Source organism: Lethenteron reissneri, chromosome 49, assembly GCF_015708825.2.
Source record: "Lethenteron reissneri isolate LAM-NWPU_2019-01 chromosome 49, ASM1570882v1, whole genome shotgun sequence".
Classification (NCBI taxonomy): Eukaryota; Metazoa; Chordata; class Hyperoartia; order Petromyzontiformes; family Petromyzontidae; genus Lethenteron; species Lethenteron reissneri.
The window spans coordinates 8,868,516-8,881,032 of record NC_083827.1 but is presented as its reverse complement, the minus strand read 5'-3'; the positions used below and the strand labels follow the sequence as shown (position 1 = coordinate 8,881,032).

General features: G+C 46.4%; 1 protein-coding gene across 3 annotated transcripts in view; it reads right to left on the bottom strand.

Moving 5' to 3' along the window:
* MROH1 (maestro heat like repeat family member 1) overlaps positions 1-12,517 on the bottom strand; it is a 65,609-nt gene that overhangs the window by 31,238 nt on the left and 21,854 nt on the right. For 2 of the 3 annotated variants that reach the window (XM_061572170.1, XM_061572172.1), the window contains exons 15-23: positions 12,012-12,052; positions 10,399-10,540; positions 9,393-9,442; positions 9,150-9,257; positions 7,627-7,746; positions 7,381-7,503; positions 5,250-5,396; positions 4,012-4,038; positions 263-385 (exon numbers count right to left, since the gene is read on the bottom strand). In XM_061572170.1, coding sequence (XP_061428154.1) covers positions 263-385; positions 4,012-4,038; positions 5,250-5,396; positions 7,381-7,503; positions 7,627-7,746; positions 9,150-9,257; positions 9,393-9,442; positions 10,399-10,540; positions 12,012-12,052 — 881 coding nt within the window. The remainder of the gene's footprint in view (positions 1-262; positions 386-4,011; positions 4,039-5,249; positions 5,397-7,380; positions 7,504-7,626; positions 7,747-9,149; positions 9,258-9,392; positions 9,443-10,398; positions 10,541-12,011; positions 12,053-12,517) is intronic. The other variant, XM_061572171.1, reaches the window with a different exon arrangement.

Genomic DNA, 12,517 nt, shown 5'->3' with positions numbered 1-12,517 from the left:
ACAAGGACGGTTTTCTTGGAATTTATCTTACTTGATACAGCAATCGTGCTGTGATGGTTCCACCTGAAGACGGAAGCTTGTGTTGCCTCCGAAAGGTCGTGATTCTTATTTTATTTTACTTTTATTAATATCAATTTTTTACCTACGTGACTTTACCGAAAAAACCTAAGAATATGAATCCACAATACCATACGTGGGCAAATCTCCGATCGGTGATTTTGTCGGGGGTACGGTTTCACCGTTTCAAAGCGCCGCTGCTCACCTGCATGAGGTGAAGCAGCTCGAGTTTCTTGGCGAATTGGAAGGCGGAGTGCAGGTTGGAGGGGTGCACGGCCTGGGCGATGAGCGACACCGTCTTGATGAGACTCAGCTTCACCGTCAAGTCCTTCGACACACGGGCACTCGCGTCAAGCGGCCGCCGATGTTGAAAAGGAGGACGCGCAAGAAAATAGAATGGAACGCTTTTCGGAGTTGCGGCACCGCGCAGATTTGTTTGCGGTTGTGCTGTAAGAGCTGTCGCGATAAGCCACTTTGTTGAGCTGTGATTTGTGGCCAGGTCGCTTCTGAAAAAGAAGCTAATAGCTCAATGGACTTCACCTGGTCAAATATAAAAATAGTTTCTTTATTTAAAAAAAGATTTTAATATTTTGTGATTTTCTTACCTCCTATCGTGTTTTTGCATTGTTTGTTGTTGTAATTTTCTTACCCGCCCCTACTGGACATCTTTAAAAAAGAGCTGTATAGCTCATCGTATTCCAGGAAAATAAATAAAGATTCTGATTCTGATCCCATTCTGTTCAATATGCTTTCGGGGTTGTCCTGCCGCGTGTTGTTCGGCACGAAGTCCGACGTTTCGCTCGACGTGCTGGAAGCTTTGGCACACATCGCACCGAACAGCATGCGGTAACAAGCCAACAACACATCGGAGAGCTTTTGCACATTGTTGCAAGTTTCTGCCGATTAAAAATTACAATTTGTCCTATTGGCGTTGTGACGTGAAAATTTCCATTTGGAACTTGTGCAGCTAGCAGGGGCTACCACTCTGCGTCACAGATTAGCCCTGGAAGCAGACCACAAGGCTCAGAATATTAGTTTCCTGAAGCTACTCTAAAAGTCATCTTTATCCACAACAGGACAACGCATCTCTCCGTGCTACGCAAAAGTGTTTGTCGTACAAGCTGGAACAAGCCAAATTGAAAAACCAAATTTCAATACGGTGGTTTTTGTTTGCAGTCACTGGTGACCAGGCTGGGCAACATCCAACTCCCAGCACTTGAGGAGAACCTGGATTTGAACTCGGGTTCTCAAGTTGTGCTGACACAGTGCACCGAATATTGGTTCAACCCCTGCCCCCCCCACTTTTGCCAAAAGTCTCTCCTCTTGCATAAATGTACCAGGGCTGTTAATGCTGGGCCATCCGACATACATTTGAAACTCCATTTGTGAATAAACAGATATTGAATAAACGGATATAAATGTTGACGGTGATTACGGAACTCCAGTCCGAATCGCCGTGACATCACGAACTAACATGCCAATGAAATGACGTCTCTACTGCGCTACGGTGACGCATATGACAATGATTTAGAGCCATTATTAGTATGAAGGAATATCAAAAACTTGCGTCATACGGCCTGGTACACAACCTAGGTTTGTATCTACAATAGATGTTTGTTTGATTGGCCACGTCTTCCTTCAAGCAGACAAACTTCATCGCCGCAACATCAATCAACTTGAAGGACATCTCCATTGAGGTTTACGAGCTTCCGTGAAAGGGCGTGGGGAAGGCCCCTCTATGACCGTAGCCCTCAAGAGCAGTTCTGTGAACGTAAGCTCACAAAAGGTCGCCACGCCGTCAAAGAGCATGGTAATTGGTGACCAGCGGTGGCAACGGTGCTCGATCCCCAGGCCACGGCTAACATCAGCGGTGAGTGATATCTGCAGCGGTCTCGCAGAGCGTCCAATACGTCAACCCCGCATTGACCAGCCGCGTGAAATATGGTCAAATTATCCATCCAGCATGGCATGTGAGGACATCATCCAGCAGTGAATTGTCAAGGGGCTATAAGTTCTTGACTTGAAGCTTTCCTGACTGCAGGAATTCATAATCTTGGGTCTTTCGGTAAAGTCACGTAGATAGGTTAAAATAATTTGTAATTTTTGCGATTTTCTTTGAACCTATCTATGTGACTTTACCGTAAGACCCAAGAACATGGACTATAAGTTGTTATAATATATAAAGGTATACCGTGTAATGAAATGTGCCATGTTTGTGCCATTGCTTTCGCAATAACATTTATAAAACAGCGCAGTTAATTTGCAAAAACTTAAATTCACCAACATTGTACCTTTGGCCCCCAAATTTTTTTCAAGTTATTTACAGGCCCTGCTCATTTTAAACAAACCAGTTGCAATTCGAGTTTATTTCTTATCTCTCCAAATTTGTTCTAAAGAAATGGCTACCGCAGAGCGGCAAACACCATGCTTCTTCCAAAACATTACATTATATGTAAGTGATGTACATCGATGGTGTCGATGCAACAATGCCTGGGCCAGTTATGCGCCTCTCGATTGGTCTCATGAGCAGGACCTTAAACCACCTCCTTGGATTTTTATGATTGTGCTTCATTTGCTCTCCGATGTGTTTTCTGGTTTGTGCCACGCGTTATTCGGCGTGACGTCATCTTTACCTTCCGCTCCACGCTGCTGGGAGATTCTTCCTGAAGACATCAGAGCCAACAATGCGCGGCGCAACCCGAAAACACTTGGGAGAGCCGGGCCTTAAAACCCATGAGGTGGGGGACCAGGTCAAACCAAGCCACGTTTCCCAGACCTTCATTAAAACATTTTTTTTACAAACATTTTAATTTTAAATTCACCAGCAAGGATACTCAAACATAAAAACCAGTACCAACACCCTCATTGAAGATTTCAGGATTTTAAAATGATTGCGAGCAACCCAAATTTCGCCAACCAAAAGTTCCCAAAAGCAGGCAGCGCTTTTCTGAAGTTTTGCAGCTCTGCATCACGCGCTCCTCAGCCTGTGGCGACTTTGTGCGATGGACCATCCGGCTCGACAGGCACGAGGGGAGATCGTTGTAAAAGGAGACGGACAGGTACTCGGCAATCTTTTGCCGAAACCTTTGACGGCGATTGCCCTGCCACACTCTTGGTGAATTCTTTGTAAAAGTTCAGATGTGCGTGTGTGTGAAACAGCCGTTTGACAATGTGGCTTTAACAGCCTTTCAATCAAATACTCGAAGGAAAAAATGTCAAGTTCGGCTTGAATACTTTTACATTATCTTAGAATTGGTTCCATGGTCAGAGCTCTCTATCGAGTTTTAAAGTAAGTTTTAAAACATGCGCGTACGTAAGCGTGATGCATAACAGAAAATGGATGAGAAAAAGGACATTTTCCCCTGTGCATAGACATGGCAGGCGTTCGTGTAACCAGTGTGCTCAGAATGTTTGAGTGAGGACCTTAGATAACCTTTGACCAGTTTAAAAAAAGACAAGGCTGGGTGTTTCATGGAGACAAATGTATTTAATTTTGCTAGAATATTTCTAAGCAGTGGGTGGCTTAGTTAACATCATATAAAAACTCACTATCACTGTAGGCACCCTACACAATGATTGAATGAATGAAAGACGCCATGCAGTGCATTCATTATTAATTGGCTGGACAGGACTGCGTGACCTACGGAGTAACGCAGTACCATACAGTAAACATTTCCATCGCAACAACGGAACGCAGGGTCTTTAGTTCTCGTGTAATAATCCCATTCGATTGCCGTCATTTAACATTCAAAGCTTCTGTAACTTGTGCACGCAACGTTGAAACGCGTGCGTGGAATGAACAGCCAGCCTTGTTTATTTTTTAAATGTCAAAGCAGCAAAGCGCTCGCAGCAGCAAATTCACTGCTGCAGCGGAGAGGACAGGACAGACCCACAGCGCCCCCTGCTGCGCCAGGAGGAGAACACCCAGGGACAATGGTAATGCAGTTACCGTACCTTCACAGCCACACCAATCCCGAGGATCTGGTTACAAGGCGATAAAGCATCGCGTTATCTCACACATAACGTGCTTTGCACGTGCGCCGTCAACATCGAAGCACGCGACACCGAGACGGGGTTTTTTTTTTCGTTGTACCTGTTGGAGAACTCAACGGTTTCACGGCCGCCCTCAACTCTGACTGCCCTCTGCGTCGTGTATTTCATTCTTGCGTTCACCTCTTTGCACTTTGTTTGGTTTTACCCTTGCCTCCGAGCACTATCCCATAATATTCCACCACTATCTTTGGTCCAATGGTGTGTTTATCTGCCTGGTAAATACGAAGTGTTATGCCATTTCACCTTCTAGCCACGGGGGACAAACAAGGAAAAACAACCCTTATTAGTCTTATGAAACTTTTTCCCTCGTGCTGCTCGCCTCTGGGATTCCCTGCCCCATCGTCTCTTTTTGCAAGTTCTTATAACCTTGTTAAAATTGAAGAAAAAAACGTGTTACCTCTTAAACCCCCAATAGGGGCTGTGTATTGATGGACGCTTGGCAATTTGGGCCTTTGGGCCTGTGCTCGGTAACGGTGATATAAAAACAAGGGGGGGGGGAGGGGGGAATCTGGCTTCATCCGTAACTTTAAATGAAATTCAATAATTGAGAAACAACGTTGCTAGTCCAAGGGGCAGCTTCTGATGCAATTGCTCTGCTTACACTGAAGGACAAAGCAGGTGGGGCGTTAGGGTGTGATCTGACACAATTAAACAGGGTGGGCGGCTGGGCACAGTAGCAACACTTGTGCCTCACAGCAATTTGGAGCCTGGATTCCATACCAAACTCGGGCGCCTTTCTGCGTGGCGTTTGTATGTTCTTAGCCTGTTCAAAGTGGGTCTTTCCTCCAGGTTTCCCCATATCATCGCATAGAGAAAAAAAAAGTACAAAGCAAGTGGTATCGGCCAAACAACACAATCGTAAAAAGAAAATTGGAATCATACAAAACAACATCGCCCCCACTACTGCGGAGTCTTGTCAAGACCCTCGTAACAAACAAAAAAAAAAAGAGTCAAAACACTCTTGAGTGAGGGGCTTACCTGGCTAAACAAGCATAACAAATATAAATCATTAATCAGAACCACAAAATGCAGTTACGCAAATCGCGAGCTCGATTAACGACAGCTCCCCGAGCGAGCGACGCCGCAATTTCCCGGCAGACGGTGGGGGGCTGGGCCCCTTCGGCACGCGCCCACGGTACCTTGGAGGTGTAGAGAACGGTGACATTCTTGATAATGGTGGCCTCGAGCCTCGAAGGCAGCAGGGATGCCGGCGCGTACATGCTCACGTAGCCGTAGCAGAGGATGATGGTGCTCCTGACCTTCTCACCGTCTACCTCCGACTTGTCCTTCAAAAACGACATGTAAAAATATATTTTAGTAAGAGTTGCTGACAATGTAATTGTTTATCGAGGACAGTCTCGCCGAGTATCAAGACTGTGTTTTTTACTACCTATGTAGGTCTTTTTCAGAAGCGACCTGAATACAAATGAGAGTTCAACTAAGTGGTTTATCACGTAGAAATTTATAGTAGCCAGTTACTCAGAAGGTCCCCTCATCGGAAAGACTTTAAGTATTTTGCATTGAGAAAAACTGGGGCACCCAGAGAAAACCTACACGGATAGGTTCGTGAACCCACATGTTGCACTGCCATCTCCTGGCCATTATTGCGGTCCAGTGGATTTGGGGAATTTGACAAAATCTGGGTGAATCCACCAATCCTGACCTCCAAAGGGCTGGACGGCAAGCATGCAACCACCACTCCTAACTCAGGGGAACTACAGACCTAATGTTGAACCTAATGCCCTTATCAATACAGATCCGGGCATGGTAAATGATTTGACAATGCAGCCTTGTAAACTGAAACCAGGTGGGAAGACGAAAAAGGTCCACAGTGCGGCAGTACAGGCCATGATGATTGTGGAAAAGTGATTTGTGAAGCAAGTCGGCAAAAAAAAACAATTCACACTTTTGTTAAAATTATGCATTTGTAACAATGCACTTATGACAATATGCATGACTTATTTATTATCGTAGTGATAATGTTACTACTATTAATAACCATTTTATCATAGTTCTATGCAGCTAGCTCTAATGACCAACGATATATGTATATTAACAGAAATCATTACATGGGCTATTTCCTCGCTCAGTTTCATGCGGGGACCTGCTCATTATGCAATTACACTTAGGTGCTCAGAGACCCTGAGACCAGCACATTTGGACAGGAAAAGATCCTTTAATACTACTTGCAAGATTACACAAGTGGATAAAAGGCTGATTGAATGGAATAATTTCAATTACACCCTCATTTTCTTACAACTAAACCAGGTTGGAGCTTAGTACGGCAAAATACCTCCTTTGCAAGGTAACCCTGGTAACCATACAAAACAAAATGGCCGTGGCAGATAATTTTCTATTTCAATGACCTGCAATCACACCGGTACACAATAGCCAAAGTCTTACGAGCAATCATAATATGAATGCGAAGAGTATAACTTAAAACATTTTCATTACGATTCTAACGGTGAGAAAATATAAAAGAAAGATACTGGGAGCAGGATTGATCTGGCGTCAGTCAGCCGACAACCTGGACAACCTTGCAAGGGTAATTCCAGGCGAAATATTATCATAAGTCATTAATAATAAACACTGATGGAACCTTGGGAGTAGCAAGACTCCAAATAATAAAAAATACAAACTCGAAAAAATAGAATTTTTATTACTCTCGTCTAGGACACTGATGCAAAAGATAAAGACACAGGTTTATTTGGTGTTGATGTGCGAAGACAATGGGGGCCAACACGCGTGTGTATGTATAATATAGGTTTTCAAATTATGTGGATTTGCTCTCCAACACAGCTTCTGTACGAGTAACGATTTGGCATGTTCTGTTTACGTGACAAACCTTATTAATTGGCCGTGTCGGGTGGTGGCGGATTTAACGACGCATTTATATTTACGTGATCTAACCCAAAAAAAAAACCTATATCATTGATGATATTGGTCGCGAAAGCCTACGTGTGTATGTATGTCGAACTTTCCCATCCTACGTAGCCAACCATCCTAATCATGGGTACCGGGGAAGGACAACAAACAAAACGCAAACAAGTGGGTGGCCTTGCACTACCATGTGACCGGAGCAAGAAACACAGTCGTCCATGCAAGACGTGGACTGATGGTATAGAGGACTAAAATAGAGAAACGTCGGTCTACGTTAAGCGATCGCCATGACCAGAGACAGAAGTCCATCCAGCCTCTAAAGCACCTCACTACGTGACAACTGACAGAAGCAAAGAGCAAGAGATTATAATGGCATTCCCGACGATGTACCTTGAGAAGGTTGAAAATGTTGATCGTTTTCTTAAGAACTTCATTCTTGGCTACTTCCTCCAGCTTGGAAATCGTGTCATCGAGGTGAGCAGAGGCACTGAACCCAATGCCAACAGCCAGACCCTGCCGCACACACAACCAAGTCGCACGACGCCATCGGCACAACTCGCGCGACGCGGACGGCACAACAACACGCGGCTACCGCTATTCACGCCCCTTCTAGCGGCGACCAACAACAGCGCTCACCTCTCTCTCTATGGTATCCGTGTGCTTGACGTCGCTCAGCATCGTGTGCAGCTGCGTCTTTACGAAAGTCTTGTTGGTCGACTGCCTGAGCACCACGCCTATGCACTTGTAGAGGAAGCCCTGGCGCACGAGGGTCACAATTAAATATGAGAGTCATCATGCCTTCTGCGCAGCTGGCAGTGTCAAACGTGGGCGCAATGTAGCCCTCTCCGGAAACCTGCGAGCATTGCTTCAGTGTCACGCATGTCTCTAGAACAGTGATGTTATAATAATGAATCATAATAATTATAAAGTCAAGTGTCAATGTTCAAGACATTTTTTATTCAGGAAGGCCGTTCTCCTGCATTGGGAGGTTTGGTCAATTCACTGAACGAGTTTTTGGAAACCTGTGATAAAAAATCCAAACGCGTAAGGGGATAACGCTGAGAGCCCCACACTGATGTATTCAACCCATTGCTGTGGCTGTCAACTCCCGACCACCGCACAGCCAAAGCCTACGACACCTGGTATTCACCTGGCAATCGACCATCCAAGTACTAACCAGGCTCAGCTCTTCTTAGCTTCAGAGGTTCAACGAAATTGGATTAATTAGTGTCGATTTACATCTTGACATGAGGCAGCCGAGAGATGCGATTTTTTCATACAAACCAAATACATCATACATTTCAGCCACACACCTTCCCTCACACACCCTCACCCCCGCATGTTTTCAATTCTCTTCATTTAAAATCTCGTTTTGCGGTCCCCTAAAGAGGCCGTAACGAGGGCAGGTGCGAGGACTAGGCGGCTCCGGCGGCACGGCGCGTGTTGAGATCGAGCACAAGCACGGTGCAGTGGGCACGCTGCAGTGGGCACGGTGCAGTGGGCACGGTGCAGTGGGCACGCTGCAGTGGGCACGGTGCAGTGGGCACACTGCAGTGGGCACGGTGCATTGGGCACGGTGCAGTGGGCACGGTGCAGTGGGCACGGTGCAGTGGGCACGGTGCAGTGGGCACGGTGCAGTGGGCACGGTGCAGTGGGCACGGTGCATTGGGCACGGGGCAGTGGGCACGGGGCAGTGGGCACGGTGCAGTGGGCACGGGGCATTGGGCACGCTGCAGTGGGCACGCTGCAGTGGGCACGGTGCAGTGGGCACGCTGCAGTGGGCACGGGGAATTGGGCACGGTGCAGTGGGCACGGTGCAGTGGGCACGGTGCAGTGGGCACGGTGCAGTGGGCACGCTGCAGTGGGCACGCTGCAGTGGGCACGCTGCAGTGGGCACGCTGCAGTGGGCATGCTGCAGTGGGCACGGGGCAGTGGGCACGGGGCAGTGGGCATGCTGCAGTGGGCACGGGGCAGTGGGCACGGGGCATTGGGCACGGGGCATTGGGCACGGGGCATTGGGCATGGGGCACCGCGCAAGTGGGCAAGCCGCGGGATGAAAAAACCACGACGGTGGCCGCCGAGCTGATCAGAGCTGCAAGAGAATCTGCCGATATTGGATCGCCCCCCGCCCCCCCCTCCTCCCACTGACCCTGACTCACCTTCTCTCTGGGGACGCTGCTGTAGTTGGGCAGCTGCTTGGACATCTCCTCCCCAAGGTGGCAGGTCCATCCATCGTCGGCAATTGCCTCCAGGGTGCTGGAGAGAAACTACGGCCGATGCAATGAAAGCAATAACGTGTTAATAGCAATAATAAAAATAGGGCATCTATAATATCGCATTTTACGAGCGCAATGCCAATAACAGTGACAACTGTGAATGCAGCGGCGGTGTTAACCGGGTACCTTGAGAAGCAGGTCTTCCCACTTCTTCTGTGACCATTGCTCCTCAGACTCTGCCAATAGCAAAATAGCAAAAGCACCTTTGCATTGAGTAGCCCCGGCTTACATCCCAGCATTGCAGTGCCTTGCTCTCCCCCCCCCCCCTTCCTTGGCCAGAGCTCAGATGCCAGGTGCAGCATGCATCCCCCACCACTGCCCGTCACAAATATGTATAACATTTGTCTATAGCACTGCCTTAAAAGTAAAACTATTAAATATGTCACATTTTGGGCAATCGCCCTTCTTCATAGCATGTAAATTGCGAGATCAGAGGCATAGAAACTCTGTTCATGCGCTGTGAAGAAAGGCCATTGGCTAAAACGTCTCGTATTATACACTTTTTCTCGTAAGGCAGCATAATTGATGAGTGCGCTGGGTGTTTTACTTGTGTTTGTGCGCCGTTGTCAAAGAAGTATCACCAAATAATTGGTTTAAATGAGTAAAGCTGTGCATTGTGTGAACAGCAGCACTGGGTACGCAAGGGCACCAGCGTGTGGCGTTACCAACACCACCACCGGCACTCGCTAACGGCGCACTCGCCAGCAGCAGCCCGTGCGCAGGCCAGCGGTGGTGGCCGCTAAGTGGATCACTAAATATTTTTTGTGGATCAATGGACAAATCATAAACACTAACATATTAATGCAATAATTTTCATGCGTGTGTATGTTCCTGTGAGGCACGGTGGTACGCTGTGCTATGAACCCGGCAACCCGAGTTCCCTGCCATCAGCCAACACCAATGCTGATAATTTTAAGCGATCCTGGGCCTCTGTTAGGAACTGAGTGAGCCTCCAATGAGTACCTGGTGCAGCGTGTAAACATCACTAACAGGCAAACAATGGCAACCCCCTCGCGTGCAGTGCCACCCTTCATGGTGCTCGCTAACAGCACTTGCCCCAACAGTGTTAAAGGCTAAACGGGGGAATCCTTGTCTTTGCGTGTGCAAGTGCTCGTGCTCGTGCAGGCAAAACCTTCCAGGTGCTGGACGAGCTTGGGCACGTGCAGGTCCCACGGCGCGCGTGCCGACGGGTGCACATTGTCGGCCATGACCTGCAGCAGCCGGAGAGCTGAGACGCCCCGGTCCGGTCCCTCCCACGGCATCGACGACACCACCTGCATCACCGCCATCGCCGCCACCACCACCACCACCGGTGCCAGCACCACGATCAGAGCAACGCGAGCGCACTTGCGGTATTTTAAGTGGATGTTTCGATAAACGTTAATTAAGAGTCTCAATATTTTTGGAGGTAGTTACACAATAATTCCGGGAATACAATAACCTCAATTTATCGCACTGTGTGACTTGACCTTTCTCAAAGACATCGGCGATCATGGCCTTTAGCTCTCTCCGTGATATTGCTCAAGAACTCTGCATTGTGTACTCTGAGTTGCACACAACTGTTCAAGTTGCTTATGTAACTTTGTTCGCCGACTTCTTGTACCTACAAGTTTCCCGGACAAAGCATTTTATACAGTCTCTCTTGTTTTCTCATTACATGTCCATGAAATCTAATTTGCATTTCTCTGATGTTGAATTTTTTTTTTGTACCTGCTTATCCATAATACATTTCTTACATTACTCCTTTGCCTGTCCGTGAAAATGTTTTACATTCTTAAAGAACACATTTCTGTTGCTGGTAATTTGCTCTGTGGGGCATTTGTAATTGTCCGGATTTCACATCCATACAGGAGAACAAACCAGCACATGTAACCCTGCAATATTTAAATTATTGTTGTCATTAATAAGACGGAAGCTTGTGTTGTGATTTAATTTATTTGTTTTATTTTTTAACCTACGTGACTTTACCGAAAAAAACAAAGAGTATGGATCCTTGCAGTCACGAAAACTTCAAATCTAGAGTCATTAATATTGTTTGATTTTTCAATACATTAATCACTGCAAAATAACATAACTACAGTGACGAACACTTCCTTCTGGGAAAGATGTGTTATGTTCATTTCTTCGCAAAAATTAAATTCACAACTACAACACAAATATACCTCACTGGGTTTAGTACCTATGCTAATGTCTATTTCCAGGAAGGACTGAGCCAAAATACTTGGGGATATATGTATGTTGAACTTCTTTCGCACCGTACGTATTCAACCGTGCTAATCAGAGGTGCGGGAGAGGACAACTAAACACAAAAAGCAGTTTTAAAGAAATTCTTTTCAATGTAGATTTAAAAGTGCGTAGATCCAGTGGCTTCCTAATATCAGAAGGAAGAGCGTTCCAGATGGCCGCAGAAGCACACCTGAACGCGCGTGATGCAGTGCACGTCCTTGTTCGATCACTAGCCAAAAGCCGCTGCTGCGAGGATGACCAGAGCTCGTGTGATGGTTTATGTTCCTTGATGACATCAGCGAGGTATTGTGGTTCATTTGTGGCAAGCACTTTGTGTGTAATGAGTGCGACCTCCTAATGTGTTCGTTCAGCAACCGGAAGCCAATACAGCTTCGCGAGCACTCGACGGACATCGTCGGATCTTGCAAATCTGGAAGCAAAACTCGATTGAGACGCAAGAGAACTACCTACGCCCTTCCCTTGGGGGAGGCAGTGGTTCGAGTCGGGAAAGTGTCTCACCAGCAATCGAGTGAGCAGGGCAGGCGGTTTCGGCAAATTTGCTGGAAGAACAAAAAAAACACAGCAGACAAATAATGAAATGGCACAGAGCAAACTGGTGCTACAATGAGGTTGGCTAAGATGCTAACACACACACACAAACTATAACGTATTTTACACGCTTTTATTTAACTCACTCTCTGTCTGTTGTCGTATCCTCAAAAAATATTGTAACTCAATTTTTACCCACTTCCCAACGTGCTATCGCCTGCAAACTTGATATACTTATGTCATACTGATGACAAGGCTATATTCTATCATAAAACATCAAAAACAAATATTTTAAACCATTGTTTTACACGCTTTTGATAAACTCACTCTGTCTGTTGTCGTATCCTCAAATCTTGTAACTCAATTTTAACCCACTTCCCAATGTCGTATCGACTGGAAACTTGGTATACGTATGTAATACTGGTGACAATACTATACTCTATCATAAAAATTTTAAAATATATATTTTTAAACTA